Source organism: Vicia villosa, linkage group LG2 (assembly GCF_029867415.1).
Source record: "Vicia villosa cultivar HV-30 ecotype Madison, WI linkage group LG2, Vvil1.0, whole genome shotgun sequence".
NCBI lineage: Eukaryota > Viridiplantae > Streptophyta > Magnoliopsida > Fabales > Fabaceae > Vicia > Vicia villosa.
Genome location: NC_081181.1, coordinates 195,175,565 through 195,193,421, shown reverse-complemented (window position 1 = coordinate 195,193,421; position 17,857 = coordinate 195,175,565). Strand labels below are relative to the sequence as shown.

General features: G+C 34.4%; 2 protein-coding genes across 2 annotated transcripts; one reads left to right on the top strand and one right to left on the bottom strand.

Annotated features, from left to right (window-relative positions):
• Nucleotides 1-396: 396 nt before the first annotated feature.
• On the top strand, nucleotides 397-3,587 carry LOC131647820 (basic leucine zipper 34-like). The gene is made up of 4 exons (XM_058917645.1): nucleotides 397-1,366; nucleotides 2,434-2,524; nucleotides 2,634-2,760; nucleotides 2,933-3,587. The coding sequence occupies exons 1-4, from the start codon at nucleotides 759-761 to the stop codon at nucleotides 3,133-3,135; spliced, it is 1,029 nt and encodes a 342-aa protein (XP_058773628.1). The 5' UTR covers nucleotides 397-758; the 3' UTR covers nucleotides 3,136-3,587.
• A 5,379-nt stretch (nucleotides 3,588-8,966) lies between these two features.
• On the bottom strand, nucleotides 8,967-12,693 carry LOC131647819 (sodium/calcium exchanger NCL-like). The gene is made up of 9 exons (XM_058917644.1): nucleotides 12,254-12,693; nucleotides 11,321-11,518; nucleotides 11,033-11,217; nucleotides 10,789-10,934; nucleotides 10,396-10,657; nucleotides 10,136-10,284; nucleotides 9,787-10,051; nucleotides 9,408-9,689; nucleotides 8,967-9,309 (listed from the first exon to the last, which is right to left on the bottom strand). The coding sequence occupies exons 1-9, from the start codon at nucleotides 12,627-12,629 to the stop codon at nucleotides 9,061-9,063; spliced, it is 2,112 nt and encodes a 703-aa protein (XP_058773627.1). The 5' UTR covers nucleotides 12,630-12,693; the 3' UTR covers nucleotides 8,967-9,060.
• Between the last annotated feature and the right edge of the window lie 5,164 nt (nucleotides 12,694-17,857).

Sequence of the window (17,857 nt, the reverse complement as noted above, 5' to 3'; positions counted from 1 at the left end):
GTTACACCAATTTTCTATTATATATCTATAGCTAAAAATATAACAGCCACGTTATTTTCACACAAAAATTCACATGAAATCTCAACAATAAACTCGATGATTAATAATATAATTTCTCTTGCTTGTTAAAGTTGAGGACGAATGCATTACAATAAAGCATGAAGTATATACAATATTATTATTGACGAGAAGAGATAATGGATGCCAAATGAAAGAGGTCACATCTGCACGTGGTTGCCGATTCCTCTTGTTATTAAACTACACTGCCATTTTCCCACTAAAACCGTTGAGTCTTTCACCACATAGCTGTTGCTAGCTGTCTCTAATACTCTCCCCATGTGACCCTCTCTCTCTCTCTCTCTCCAAAACCTTAGGACCTTATTATACATATACAATTATTAACATTACATCACACAACACATACCATAATCTAAGAAGAAGAAAAAAAACATATCATAATTGTCTACATGACACAATATTGTGTAGTGTAGGTCTTATTGCCTCTCAATCATCTCTTTATTATCCTCTCTCTCTTGTGTCTCCCTCTGGTTTTAGAAACCCAAGAAAACAAGATTTTGAAGTAAAGATTTGCGGTTGTTTGTGTCTTGTTTGTTAGCTTGTTTGTTGAGATTTCCCTCTCTCTTTTTTCTCTATCTATTTTTTTCTCAAACACTTTGAAACATAACTTAACACAAACCCAATAAATTCGGTGAGAATTCTCTATATTTGGGGTCACATAACATTCACATTTGGGTTTAATGGCACAGTTACCTCCTAAAATACCAACCATACCCCAAAATTGGCAACATTTTTCTCACCAAAGGGTATCATCATCTTCCACAATGTCAAATATCACCTCCACCACCACAACAACCACTGATCATCAACAAATACCGTCATGGATCGACGAGTTTCTCGACTTCTCCTCGGTAAGACGAGGAGCGCACCGGCGTTCTGCCAGTGACTCCATAGCCTTCCTCGAGACATCTTTTCTCGAGGAAGACGGAAAAAGTGGTGGTGGTGATGGAGATGGTGACTTTGATAGACTGGATGATGAACAATTACTTTCCATGTTCTCTGACAATGTTGGCGGTGGTGTCTCGTTCCCGCCACCGTCAACCTCCAACCCGTCGTCACCGTCGTCTGACCAAAATAGCAACAACCATGAAGAGAAACCAATGGCAATGGTGTTGGATTCTGCACCAGTGCATGAACGTTATCTTTGTCATGAGGTGAAGCCTAAGGATGAAGCTGTGGAAGATGAAAGCTCGTGTAGAATTGAGGAGGAGGGAGCGGCGGCGGCGCCATCTTTTGCTGCAACCATCAGCTGCACTGAAACCGTTGTTGATCCCAAGAGGGTCAAAAGGTAATAATCTCAATTAGTTAATTATTTCTAATCTTAGGAAATTTAATATTATTTTTATCATTAATTAATATATATGATATAGTAGTAAATTGTTTCACCAATCACCACCACCCATGCACGTTCTATTTATGATATTTGTGTAATAAAATAAGCTTGTTTGTTCAATTAGTTGCCACAAAATTCTTGCATGGATGGCCCAGTCTTACACGTTATATTTTAAATTAAAATATATAATTATTTTATTTAAAGCAAAATATCACTGGTTAATCGTAGTATGGCAAAATTATTGTAGATATATTCATGATATAATAACCAATTTATACACGAATTTATAATAATAACAATATGATTATTTTGATAATAACAAGTTTCAAAACTGTCACAAAGATTAGTAGCAGTTTAATTATGAATTATTTTATTTATTATAACATGATAAATATTTTTATAAATCTTATTTAATTATGATTTAACGTGAAATCTTTTTAATTGTTGTACCGTAGTTTCTATTTTGTATGTTTTAAAAGAGAGTATCTTTACTACGATCGAAAGGAAATTGAAATTATTTGATGTTAGAACTGATTTCTGAGTTAGATTAATTGGTTTAATAAGTCAAAATCTTTTTAATTGTTGTACCGTAGTTTCTATTTTGTATGTTTTAAAAGACGGTATCTTTACTACGATCGAAAGGAAATTGAAATTATTTGATGTTAGAACTGATTTCTGAGTTAAATTAATTGGTTTAATAAGTCAAATATTATTCGATCCCATAATATTTGATTGTGATATTAATTTGATGAAACCGTGTATTCATTTGTTAACTTAAGATCAAAAGTGTAGGTTATTTTTACATTAGAAATAATAATTTTTAAAAACTTAAACAAACATGTTGAACACTTATATCTCTTGACGCGTTATTTTGTTTCAAGCTAATTTTTAAGCAAACATGGGGAATCAATGAATATTATGGATTTGGTTGGTTTAAAACATTATAATATATGTATCAATAAAAAGAAAATTTATAGATGCCAAATCTAATTGCTTATTATTATCAATGTTGGTTATAATAGAATTTTGGCAAACCGGCAGTCAGCTCAGAGGTCAAGAGTGAGAAAGCTGCAATACATTTCTGAGCTTGAAAGGAGTGTAACATCTTTGCAGGTAAAAATAAATAAATAAATTAACAGTTTAATTTTTTTCTTTTCATATTGTATATTAAATTGGAATGTTATGGGAATTAATTAATTTAAAAAAATGTGAAAATATATAGACAGAGGTTTCAGCATTGTCACCACGAGTAGCATTCTTGGACCATCAACGTTTGATTCTCAATGTCGACAATAGTGCCTTAAAGCAAAGGATTGCAGCATTGGCTCAAGATAAGCTTTTCAAAGATGGTATAATACCTAATTTCATTTCTTTTATATATTCACTTATCTCATCTTATCTTTTAAGTAATTCATATTTTGGTAACTCTTAATTTGTACGATATCGCGGATTCAAATATGCGCATATGTGATCAGATGTTCATGCACAATTATCAACTGATCTGATCTTATTTTTTCTTAGCTCATCAAGAAGCATTAAAGAAGGAAATAGAAAGGTTGAGGCAAATCTACCACCAACAAAACATACAAAAGATGGAGAATTCAATCAATAATAATAACAACAACAATGGTCATTCTCTTCAATCACCACCAACATCACAACCACAACAACACTCTTTCCATAATCACTTGGAATGCAAAGACAAAGAGCAACTCCTCAGTTAAAAGAAGAAAAAAAAGTGGATGATGTTATTATGTTCCTTGGTGCTAACATGTGATATGTTCCTATCAAAGTTGATGTGGGACCCTTGACAGACAGTAATTGGAGGGTAGGAAGTTGACATGTGGAATTGGTTTAAAATAGATTGGTGAAATTTTTATTTTTTTTGTAATTTCTCTTTTTAAGGTGATTATTTGGGATTGGTTTGGAATTATAAGATTAACAAAAAATTATTCTTGATGTTTCTTTTTTAATTTTTTGGGGTGGATAAAAGGGACAAAGAATAGTGGGTTTTTATTGGGATATGTATGGAAATGGAAGCCATTTAGAAAATTATTTTCTCCTCTTTTTTTTTATGGAGGAAGGGTGTGTCTGATTGATGTAATTTTTTTTTTGCTGTTATTGTTTACTTGGGACTAATTGTCTATTAATTCAAATTCCTTAATTTTGTGTTTAACCTAAGGTTTATTAATCATATGAGTTCAATTACTTGATCTAATCTTTTACGTATGGAATATTGTGTCATCAAAATTGTGAAACTCAGTAGTTATGTTGAAGGCATATATATCAATTGATGGTCTTTAGAGTTACCTGGTGCTTATGAGATGAGAATGTGATTTCTATTAACAGTTAAATTCAGCTAATGTGCTCCTTTTACAAGCAAACAAAATAAACATCTCTTGACATTTTTCCAAATCAAATATAGTTTCCTACAAGTTATGATGATTATAGGTTTTGTTCACTTTGACACGATGCTTTCATAATACAGAGCGGTGGTTAAAGAAGAAAAATGTTAACTTGCCCCGATTTCTTACACAAACTCCATGATTCAAACGTGAGGAATTTTCTTTTTTTTCATGGTTGTTATTTTCATCCTTAGTGGTAAAGAGTCGCATATAAGAACTCAAAATTGTCCTTTACTAATTAGGGAATATACTTCCACAAGTGCTCCATATATACCACATTCCTTTGTAAGTTAGCCAAACTAACATTATGATATAAATTTGTATGGAGATGTTCTCCGTAAAAAAAATACAGAAGTGTGATGTACTAGATTTTTATTTTTTATTTTTATAGCAAACCATTCACAGTGATGTACTAGATCATTTATAATAACTAAAAGAATAAATTTATTATCAATCAAATCATACATTAATATAATAAGATTAAAATGTCATACATTAAAACAGAATCTATAATATTATCAAAATAACAAATTACAAATCATAATATTATCCATAATTCATAACTCAAATTCTATCAAATATGACATGTATATCTGGCCCCCTCCCCTATTCCTTCTCTACCTCATATACTGCAATGTCATTAGTGTATCAGGTAGAATGACATCTACAATGTCACTTCCATGAGTGTCTTCTGAAATGTCTCCTATATCTATACTTGCTCGTGCATATGATTACATTCAGGTAAAAATCAACGACATGATCTGTCCTAGTTAGCTCCTTCTCTAATATCTCCTGGTGAGCTGCTCTAGGTGGATCTCCGTGCGCATCTAATGTCATGTAAGGATGTGACACTTTGAAATACTATTGGATGTAGTTGAATGCACTATTTCATGGCTGAGTAGCTGGCACACTTCGTGCTTCCTTTAGTATAAGATGATTATCGAAATCAACATACATCGCGTCAACATCTCTATGGATCATTGAGGGAGGAGCAAACGCTAATGGGTCTCTTGGAACAACGTGTAGAAATTCGAACTAACGCATGACTCGCTCAGGCAGATGTGGATACACTAGGTGTGACCTACAAGCTAACCATTCAAAGTAGAAGGCTATGTCATCCAAGGGACGCTTCTGGCGGTGATCATAGCACGGTTGGAAGCGTATACCATCTGTTATAGTGCGGTCAAGAAATACTCTTAGAGCTCCATCACATTATTCCCTCTGAGCGGGACGAATGCACAAACACGTGGTTGATCCTCAAAGTATTCATTAATATATGACCAGCCAAAGATGTGTGGAAAGTGCTGGAGCATCCTTGCTTGAAAATGATACATATTAAATATTAGTAATCTCGTAGCACAAGTGTTATGAAATGTTAGTAACAATAAAGGTGCAAATATATTACCGTAAATAGAGTGCAACTTGCTCTCATCTGTCTGATCTTCAAAAGACAACTTTTTTTAACTTCGAGTATAGTAAACAAAACAAACGCCCCCTAATTTTAATCATCAATTTGGTCGAAGTCAATGAAATATCTAGGATAAATACATTGACATAACAAGCACTTTTATCCATAAATATGGATGTGCCACCTAAATACATGAGGTATGGCCTCAATGCACTTGCTCTATAATGCATAACATGTGCATCATCACCATCAACATCTACTATGGCATCCATATAGTGTATATATTGCTTCTATCGAAATGCAAATCTAGCATGGCATTCTTTGGTGTCTTTCTATTCTTTTAAGGCATCCTTTAGGTCATCTCCCAAATAGGTTACCATCATCTCGAATGTATCAGTTATGGTCATTCTAGAGTGATCTAATAATCTTTCTCTAATCGAAGATGTAGCAGTGATGACACACCATCCAATGTAATAGACATATCACCATGTGGAAGATGAAAAGATGACGTCTCTGAGTTCCATCTCTCAACGAAAGCTGACAGTATACCATGGTAAGATAACCAATCATACATAAATCTTGCAGTCTAGATAGTTGCATGACATTATAAAACCATTGCTCCTCAGGCTGTTGATACCTCCCAATCTTCCTACACTGGTTGATGCATTTTAAATCATCATGGTACTACACAAAAATACATCATCGTTAGAAATTTTGGATATTATAACACATGTGTTTCAAAGAATAAATATAGATAAATTTATCTCTTCGCCCCGCACTTTCCTAGCAACATGGTTTGCATAAAGAGGCAATAGAGAAGCGTCATAGGGGCCTATTTTAAATTCCACAAGAACGACAACATGAACAGAAGCATCGGTAACAGGTGCATCAACTTGGACTGGTTGGGCTTCCGGAGCAGCAACAGGTGACACTTGCCTCCGAGAAGACGAAGTCGAGGACATTTGAACTCTAGAATTGGACGTTTATGCATCAAATGAGCTAGAACCAACCAGTGGTCGCATGGGTCGGGCTCTCTCCCTGCGAACAGATGCATGGTGGGACAGTTTACCATGCCTCAATCATTCTTGGTTATCTAGCATTTTATCTCTAATTAAACCAAACAAAACATATAAAATCAAACCCAAATAAAAGACATCAAAATCAAACAATGTCGACAAAATACGGGAGTGCACTTTCATATTTTTGGAAAACAAATTCAGTCAAAATACGAAAGTAGGTAAAGAAGATGAGTGATGCCATGCAACCATCTAGGCTATAAGATTTATGCATAACTGGATTCTCATGATGTGTGACAAGATTCTCATAATGTTCTGTGTTTGGAGTTAATCTTGTGTTCTACTTCTGCTGCTGCTTATGTGTGATATTGTGTGCTACTTGTATTGTGCTACTGTTGAGCTACTTCTTAAAGATCACATCTTGTAGGTTATTTTAGCCAAAAAAAATCAAAGAGGGATATTGTAGTTCCTTTTTTTTATTGCATTAGGTAAAACAACATATGTACAAGATGTATTGCATGTAGAGGTAACATGTGGAACAAGATGTTCAAATATGTGTTCGAGCATCTGAGCCTGATTGTGTTTGTTGTTAAGAAGAGTTGTTCAACTACAATGCATGACAGAGCTAGTTAAGTTAGAGATTCACCATGTAGCTAAAGTGATTCACTGAAATTGTTAAGTATGAGGTTTAACATGTGCTTGACAAAATTATTTAAGCAAGAGGTTAAACATGCAGTTAAAGTTCTTGACTGAATTTATTAAGCAAGAGGTTCAACATGTGGTTGTATGACATATTGGCATAAGGCTTGGGTGTTGATATCTTCAAGATCCTTCAGATTTGTTGTGGTGTTAATTTCTACAGAAGATGGATAAGCATGCGATTGGAAGAAGTTTGTTAATCCAAATCAATTTGAAAAAGATTTTATTAAATCGTGAATATGAATAATATGATTTAATTAAAAGACTTGGATTTGATTCAATCAAAGATTTGATTGGGTGTTCTTTGAAGAAATATGTGGTTCAAGATTTACTCTACAAAAAAGATTTATATGAAGTGAGTATTTTGGATGTTCTAATGCAGCATGTGGAACACGATGTTCCAGCATGTGTGCTACAACATACGATCTCTGTTAACAAACCAAAGTTGTTGCACTTTTGGTGAAGAAGGGACACATGTGAAACATAATGTTCCAGCATGTGTGCAACATCTGACCCTGGTTCAGTAGGCCAATGTTGTTGCAGCTTTTGAGCGAAATTCTGGTTGAGATTCAATCAAATTCGTTGCTATATTTTATCAACGCGTTTGTGTGATTTTTTTTACAGTTGTTAAAGATCAAATCAATTTAAATGGAGATTTAAATTTGAATTAGAAATAATATAAAAATTATATCTTTTGTTGGAGATTTTTATGGAGCAAATCAAATCCAACAATATATGTTATTATTATGGACGAAATTAAAGAAATTCAAAGGAGAAAAATCCAGAATTGCATTGCAATTTAAGGAGACTCAAACATCACATTTGAGGTGTGCATGTTTTGAAGATACTTTATGTTAGGGTTTATCTCTTGAGTCTTTGCTTGTGTTATTTTTGTGAACCACTCTAGCGCCTTCATTCATATCTTAAGGCATAGAGTTTGGTTTGTTAGTTGAGTTGCAAAACTTTGTTCCAAAACACTAATTCTATAAGCTTAAGAACAAAGTATTTGTGTACACCACACTATTGCTTCAGTAACTTGACATAGGTGTTAGTTTGTCTTAATGGAGTTGTAAAATCAACAATCATTGTGTTAATGATTAAGTTGATCAATTGGGATTAGTGGTTGAGAGAAAAGGAGAGGAATTATCATATTTAGGTGGAGTCCTAAATAGAAAGTCACTAAGATTAGGAGGATGTATTGAACATCATGGAGTTGGCGTTCCTATAAGGCTAATTTTACTAATTCAAAGTAGTGAATTTCTTTTTTTGGATAGAGCGCTCCCCAAACGCATGCGTGGTTTCACCGAATTGGATTACCAATTCTTTGTGTTACTTTATTGCTTTCTACATTGTGTTATTGTTGTTGTCATACTATTTTAACAAGTTAGACTAATTATCCCAACATCGTGTTCAACATGTCTCTTCAGGAACAAAATTTCAATCGGAATAACCAATCATGATTTAAAATGTAGCAAGCAACAAGATAGAGTGATTAGATATATCACATTCTTCTAATATCATGTTAACTTATGCATATTTATTACACAAGCTTCATGAATCACACATGAAGAAAAAAAAATTATTATTGGAAAATCAATTTGCTTCATGGGCCCTTGGTGGGCTTATATAGAACAAAAGTAACAAACTTAAAGCAGAATACTCTAACTAACCTAACTAATCATTTAAAGTCCAAGCCTTATAACTACCTAAAATTGTTTACACTTAAAACAAACAAAAAAACACATTATAACTTTTTCATGAGTTTGGATGATTCTAACTGAATAGTTGTAAGCTTTATATATATGTTAATGTTAATGACAGAAGTTAGAGTAATAGTTGTAAGCTTTTTTATGTATTTAAGAGCCATACTTGCACCTTAATTTTTACATGAAAAAACAAGTTTTACTATGTAGCATAGACACTTCAAATTGAAATAGTTGTCTAGTAGCAACGAAATTCGAATCCGAGATCTTATGAGATTTGAGTTAAATCTTTATCAACTCGACCTTTCACCAAGGAATCAACACTTAACAACATTGTTACATTTCATATCACACAATATTTTCCAGTTAACAACATCTAGAGTTTGTTATTCCATTTAGTCTTGCTATCAAAAGCACACTACATATAATTGAGAACATCTTTGAGAACATAAACCAAAAGCAAAGATATTAGGTACAACAGGTATGCAGGAAAGGATGTCCAAAGAGGAAAAGTGGTCCGAAAAGCCGAAGCAAGACCCATCACAGCACAAACAATTGCCACCACCAATACATCAGCTGAAAATTCCCAAGTAATGTCTCTCATATATATAAGAATAGATATCACCACAAAACCAAGAATGTTGTTCATGAACACTGCTCCATAAATCTGCATTCATTTCACCAAATCGAAAAGTTACAAATTATCAACAAGTTTAAGAACTTATAATGAAGTGAGACTGAGAGTGACACTAGATGATGACTAACCTCATACATTGTGTGAGAAGTATTACTACTTTTTTTGTGACTAGCTTCTTTGATTGCTGAGGTAGCTTCTCTGAAATTTGTAGCCAAAGGGACTAAAATAAACGAGATGAAAAACGATGAAATTCCCGCGGCTTCGGAGAATTTTTGAACACTTGCTATTAAAGGCTCAGCAAGAAGTGACAGCATAGTAATCCCCAACACCAAATATGCTATAGCTTCAAACCATGCAGACACTCCTTTGGATTGATTCTCTTCCATTACCTTCTCAACATCTTCCCATGTCTATAATACACAATCATTTCATTGATCAAAGGTTTCATAGAGACTAAACTTTAGTATGAAAAGTTCTTGTTTGAGAAAAAGGAAAATAAGGACATACTTGATGAGTTTCATGATGATGATGATGATGAGAAGATTTTGAGGTAGAAGTTTTGTTGGAATTTGAGCTAATCCATTTGGTGAAACCATCAACAAATTCATTCTCACTGATTTCATTGTCTTTGTTGACATCAAGATCTTGAAGTAGTTTTGTGACTGCTTCTTCTGAATCTACACCCTTACCTAACTGAATGTCCTTCACTATTTTTTCTAACTCGGTTCTCGAAACATGGTCATCGCCATCGATGTTAACTTCCTCAAACAACCTATAACATCATCAACTTTGGATCATTAAATATTTGATTTAACTCATTGATACTTTTTCTGTACAAAGATTTAAATATGCAAACCTTTTGATCGCTTCTTTATCGGGTGTACCATCTTCGTTGTACAGCTTACCAACCATATCACTCTGAGCATGACTTAAAACTTCAGAAATAAGACGTCCCTTCAATTCGCGTTCTTTTCTAACGTTTTCAATCCACGGCTTAATAAACGCCTGTTCACAATACATAAGCACTTATATCATCAACACTTAACGAAGTGGTTTATCCAGACATGGCCTAATGTATAGTAATCATGTCGCGCTGATTTATTTTACGCTACATACCTGATACATTTTGTTCATGGACTCTTTGGGTAGATACTTTCGATCCAAAGCATGCTTAGTTTGGTTAATGTATTCTTTTAAACCATCAACAAATTCTTCCCTTGATATAATTTGGTCACCATTTTTGTCAAAAGCTTTTACCATGTCTTCTATCTGTTCATCTTTGATGTTCGTGTTCGCTAAATTGTTCCCGAGCAGAAGCTCTTTTACTTCAGAAGCTAATAAGTGCTTTCCCCCATGTTGACTGAACTCATTATATAACCTGCATGATGAAGTACACTACTATGATAATATCTTACAAGTGCTTATGACAATAGATATATTCAAATATATGAATCCAATCCAAACAAGTCCTTATCTGTCGAGAAAAATGTTTCATGAAATCTTACTCACCCGCTTATGGCAGTTACATTGGGAGTTCCATCCTCAGCTAAGATCTTTTGTAGAGTTTGCTTTTCAACGCGTTGGAAAATTCTCAATATTAGATCATCATGCTTTATGTATTCTAGCCGTGTTTTTTCTATCTGCGGTTTAAAGATCTGCGCATTTCGTGGGAGAAAAATGATAAGCGAATTTTGCATTGAAAAAAAATCAATAAGAGAATCAAGCTAGAGTATATTACAAGTTGGAGGAAAACCTGGTAAATGAAGTATGAGATGAGAAAAGAGACAGCAATGATGAGAGAAATCATCAAAGTGACATTGCGCGACGATGTAGAGAAATTAAATAATGTGGGAATCTGCATTATGAGGAGTGGTGCAACAGAGAAAACCATGTTTCTTGCCATCTTTCTAGTGTCTACATCCATAGTAATGCCATAACCTATGAAACAATGACACAGAAATAAGAATTATAATAAGACACTAACACGTCGATACTGATAATAGTTTGATAAAAGTGTCAAGAGAGAGAATCAAGCGCATACCAATCAAAGATTGTTTTATTCTTCCAGTTGATGAATTTGAGCAATATGAATTAGATTCATTTTTCAAGTCTTGTTTGCCAACAATAACACAAGTTCCCCATAGTACTGTGAGAAGCAAGATGGATGATCCTGCTAACAAACCAACACCAGTGGAAGCAGATTCTTGTGCCCTCTCCTTATCACTTGAAAGTCCAGTAACTGACAAACAAGTATATAATTTATTAAGATAGGGTATGTATATATAACTTTTCTGTGTGTTATGTGTAAGATATAGTATATATAGATGTATACAATGAGGGACAGGGCTATGTAATAAAATCATACTCTCCACTTTCATGATAGAAAAGATTGTTTATGATGGAGTTTTGAATATTTATCTAGTACCAGTCCACTTTGCACCTCTTATAGTATTTATGATGGATTAATATGCCTGTACCTACCTACATAAATACATGTTCACACAAAACTCGGAATCCTATTACACCCAAAATAATATTTCTTTTTAAATATTTTTCACAAAATTTCTTTCATTGAACATAATTTTAATTTGTTTGTTGACCAATAAATCACTTTGTTCTTCCTATGTATTTATATAGGCAGGTACAGGCATATCAATCCATGTGTATTTTATTCCTATGTACCTTACCAAGTATGCTAAGAGTTAAAAAAAAACACACACTTCAAAATTATAAAGAAAATAAAAAAAAAAAGTCTATAAAACATGAACCACAGAATTAGTAAGAAGATAAGTAGCTCTAGGATGCACAAATCATACTTCAAGTATCAAAAGTGAATATTGTTAACGTTATCACTAGAGTTTTTGAATTATTATGTTTGAATTTTTAGTTATTATTATAAAAAAAAAAAGTAAAAAAAAAAAGTAGTTAGGATGCAACTAAAGAGATTTATATTTTGAGAGTTAAAAAAAATTACCAAGAAGAATTAATGACTCAGGAAGAGCACCAAGAATATCAAAAGCACTAGCACCAAAAACACCAGGTCCAAGAATCTTGAAAACCTGTTCACCTCCCGCAGCCAAATATGATTCTCCATGGAACAACAAGTACTCATAAACCAAAATCAGAAACAAATGACCAAGTATGTTATTAGAACATGGCAAGAAACCATACATTTGTTTACAATACTCCGCTTCATTATTAAGAAGCAGAAAAGAATCTTGTTCTGACGATTCAACATTATCAACTCCATTAGAGACAAGTTTTGTAGGAAGAGGTCTGCATTGAACATGAAGTGATAGTATAGAGAGAAAGAGAAGAATGAAGAATGCTGATATTTTAATGTTTCTCATTTTGTTTTATCTAATATGTGATGAAATGAGAAAAAGAGAGTGGTTTTATAAATACCACAAGCAATAGTGAAGAGATTGAATGTGATTCTTTATGATGGGTAGATATGAAATGAATAGAGTATAGTACATAAAAACCACGTGACTTGTTAATTTATTTGATTTGACCCTATTATTTAGGACCATTCAAATTAATCTGACAAATACATATAATATGACATGTTATTCCACGAATTTATATGGAGTAACATATCAGCTGACTTGAGATTAGAGATGTGTTGTTGTTGTTGACTATCGACTAAACTAATAATTAATCATTCTCTTAGTTGTATAATGTGATATGTGATCTCAAATTTATTATTAAAAAAAATTTCAAAATGAGTATTTGAAGCATGTAATATATTATGAAAATTCAGATGAGTGCTTCCAATCTTTTTAACACGTCTTATATATTTAGTACATATGTCTTAAACACGTCTATGAATTAAAAATTAAAAACATTAAATTTACTATTAAAATTGACTCAATTAATAAGAAATTCACTTGTTTAAAAAAAAAAAGAAAGTAAATTTTATGTATCATAAATTTTAGTAAGTATGGGTCGACCGAAAGTCCAATCATGCATAGGTCCAATAGAGACGATCCAAGGTATATATTCAGCACACGTAAGAGATCTCAGGTATTTTTTTATCTCCATTTTTTACTATATTCATTTTTGACTTTATGATTGGCTAGGGAGTTGGAGTGTTAACCTTGTAGGTCCAACCCGCGCCACGGCACTGGAGATCACCATCACCGAATTTGGAGTCTTATGTTATCAATAATGGTTTCACAATGGAATAGTGGCGTCGTCTGTGGGAATCCACTCCTAATCCCTGAAAAATTCCATAAATAGATCATCTTTGATCCAAAGTCAGATCTCTGCTAGAACCATCGAGAAATGGAGATAGTAACCTCCCACGTTCCGAAGAACTATGTGGAATCCTCAAATTCTATTCCACCTCAATTATCGGTCAATGTTGAGATCCGTACCAAAGCAACATCGGGCAGAGATCCACCATCGGAGTACCTCATCCAAGCAACGACCGATACCAGATCGCGAAGTGAAGATCATGCGATGCTAGGATTTATAGATCACAAGAAAGTAGATGAAATTTCGAACACATGATTATTGATAGAGATAACGATCAAGGTTGTAGATTGCACAGTAATAGGATTCCTCGTGGACGAAAGAAGTTAGTGTAACATCCTTTACTAACACACTCGAATAGTTAGGACTTTGTCAAATAGATCTAAGTCCATACAGTGGTGGAAGTTGGTTGGCTTTCAACGATTATGTAACTCATCCATGGGGAATGACAGATCTACCACTATCGCTCACAGAAGGAGAAAGCAAAAGAAAAGGTAACCCTCTGTTTCTTGGTAATGTCTTCTAAGAGTTATTTCAATGGCATCCTTGGTAGGTGTTGAAAGTATTTTGGGTAAATATTTTCTAATATATCGTATCCACAGAGATTGAGTCAATATTATTGTCGTTCTATAGTCGAATTATACTGAGTGGTAAAAAGCATTGGTTTTGATTATTTATTCTAAAATTGCGTATAAGAAAGTGATAAGTAATTGAGCTGAAAGCTTGAAAAGTGATTAACAATGGTGATAAATATGTTGAGTTCTAGGGTTCATCAACCTATTCATATGCAATTGATCAATTAATTCACAAGTGAACCATTTTATAAGCTATTATCTTCATTCATCCTCAAAACTGATCTCATATCTAAGATCAATTTAGAAACACCTCTACCGGTATGATATTCGATCTCTCAGAATAACAATAAAGATAAAGGGAATTAAACACGGTGATTTATGAAAACTTATTCACAATCCCATCTCAGTGAATTAAGAACAAGTCAATATAAAAACCTAGGGCAAAAGTATGAACCCTGTCTCTCGATTGATAGTTCAACAATGATATAAAATAAAAGCAAGGTTCTTTATTGATAATAAAACTTAACAATTGTTCACAGGAATTAATCAAAGTTATTGTATCTTCATAGGTTAACTACTACCTTAAACTCAACACAATGGGGTTTAGCTCTCCATAGACATGAAGAACACACAAAACTTCATAGAGGGATTCTTCTTCATCAAGGGAATGTCTTCAATTGATGTTGAATTCTCCGTCGGATGTTGTTTTCTGCTCTGGAATAGGAATGCTCTCTGAATTTCGCTCACCAAGTTATCTTAGTTATGAGGATTAGGGCTTCTATTTATAACAATGTTTCTTTTTTAACGAAGAGCCGCGGTGCGGCACGGGAGAGCGCAGCGCGGACTAGGACCAGAGAGTTTGGCGCGCCTCGCCCAAATCTGCTGCGGCGCGACCTTTGCTTTATCTCACTTCTTTGTGCTTTTGCATTTCCAGTGTCCTTACGCCTTCATGTTTCCTCATCATTACTTCCCAGCCATAATACCTGCATCAATAACACCCAAAGTGATTCGATTTGCTTTACAACTAGAATCAAACTTCTAGAGTTCAATTCTAACCATAAAATCACTAAAAATCATACGATATGCTCAACTTCAGATCAAAAGGTAGTTATTTTAACACATGAAAATACTGATAATTCACTCCTAACCGTAGGTCCATCCTTGATAATGTCGTAACTTCCCATGTGCACCTTCAAATAGCGTATCACAGCAACGCCGCAAAACGATTCGTGATTCACACCGACTTGAAAGTGGCAAGGCATGTCTGCAAAGTCATATTTAAAAACCTTCTCACTTTGGCTGTAGTGGAGGACGGGTGCCAGACCAATTCTAGACATTCATTTCGAAATTATTTAGCTTGATGATAATCCCACCATATCCGTGAAGATAAGGTTCGACCTCCCTTCCCAGGTAGAGAACACACTAATTAAGTGTCTTTGGGATAACATGAATCCCTTTGCCATTTCTCCACGTGAAACGCTTGACATCAACCACCTGGTAGCATACCATCAGTTGAACATTGATCCCAACACCCGGTACATCTTTTAGCAATGAAGAAAGCAATCTCTACGAAAAGCTAAGGTTGCCACCAGTACGGTTGAAGGAGTGTTGGACGCCACCAGTATTTTTTAAGCGAATACACGAAGTGGCTCTCCAATGTATATTGGTTAATGAAGCTTCCAGTAAGGGGAGGATGTGTTCGTAAATAATATTGACCTTAATGGAGCATGATTGAAAACTCTAATTTATTACCTAATGCGAGCAAACAGGTAAACACCTTAGACGGCCGCATGTCACCGCTAATCATGATAGATAATAGGTGTTGTTCATGATCAAGTAAGCCAACCATAAATACATTGGTTGCACGACTATATTGTTGATGCTCTGTCTGTTATGTATTACTGTCTAATGTTTGGCTAAAACATATAATAGCAGCAAATGGTCAAAATGTGAATCTTGCAAGTTTAAAAAGAACAAAACACGTATAAGCAAGATGTTCAATGGAATGTCATGACATCAACTCATGACATCGCGCCTGCAGAACTGGAAGGAAGATTCAGTTTGTACTTAACAGATACAGGATATTTGCAGAATATTTTGTAATCCTATGTGGCGCATATTTAAAGGTCAAAAGAATAATTGAAGAATCAGATCAGAAGATTGAAGATTCAGGAAGAATCAGATCAGAAGATTGAAGATTCAGCAGTTTCTAGTTTAGGAGATAAATTAGGAAACTCATGATTAAAAGACCTTATTTGTAGCAGAATATTTCTGCATATTTGTAACAGCAAGAAGTGCTGCGATTTGTAAGCCCAAATCCAATTGGGATCAGGTTATAAATAGGAAACTTTGTAACCTAGTTTGAGATAGAAAACCTTGTTTTAAACGATGTAGTCATTAGGGTTTCTATAGGTAGACCACCTAGGTTGTGGGATGAATCCTAACTAGGACAAATCCTAACTTGTAGAAAAAATCTAGTTTGAGCACTGCAAGGGCAGAAACCATAAGCTGGTTTGAAACCAATAAGTCAAGACATTGACGATCCAAATAACAAAGCAAAGAAACCACAAAGGAAATTAAATAAATTGTATCATGCATGAAGAAAATATCAAGTAAAATTATATACATATATATATATACATACACACACATCATTGTTCATGCAGATAGCAAGAGAACATAAGAGCACAATACCCTATTAATATTACAAATAAAAGAAAAAAAGAGAAGAATATCACGCTTCTCCATCATGAGACATTGCATCTGATTTTTTCACCAAGGTCTCATCCCGGACAGCCTTGAACTGGTCGAGTTGCGAACGGGGAGCATTGGTGTCCGAGCAAAGTTTTTCCACCTAGTTAGTTGTCTGGTCGGAGGCCCCATACACATTCTTAAAAATTTATTAGAGGGACTCGTCGACCTTCTTCCTCATCCCAACCAACTGATCATTATGAGCGTCACGTCCTTAGCTCAAGATTCCTTCTTCACCTGAAGAGCTTTCAAAGCCTCGTTAACACATAACTTCATCTCCATAGCAGTAATGGCTAATTTCGTTTGATGCTTCCTCTCTGACTCCAAGGGGAGTCATGAATTTTTTCCTCCTCTTGGAGAGCCTCGACGCAGTTGACCTTCTCCTGAAAGGTAAACATCTCCTTCAAATGTTTATACCATTTATGTTCCATAGCTTCGCACTTACCCTTCCAGGTATCACTCTCTTTGGAAGGACTACCCATGGTCAGAATGTTTCCGCTACTAGCAACAATCAAGGAGAACAAAGAAGCAGTCTGATAGGTGAAAAAAGTGGCCTCCGAGAAAAGTTCCATATTTTCTGCCTTAGGGAGATTATGAAGGTAGGCCAAATCCTTTTTAGACATGGCAGCAACAACATCATATGGAGTGTGGGGAATTTGAGCAGGCAGGATAGCCGACAACTTCAGAGGAGTGGTGGCCAACCCTGAGGAAATACCCTTCGACAACCGAGTCTGCTGACTCAGGCCTACAAAAAAATTTTAGGGACTAAACGCAAAAACTCACTAACTTACATGAACCAGAAGACTATTTAAGCCTAAAAATTATAACGATTTTCCAAAAATAAAATATCAGAGGTTTTTCAAAATTGCGTGTGGAAGTTTTAAAGCAAAAAATAGTGACTTATGCTTTTATTTGGAATTCAACCACATTGACAAATACACTATTCACAAAACTCACATACTGCTCAACAATGATTAATTTAATGACTACCACTA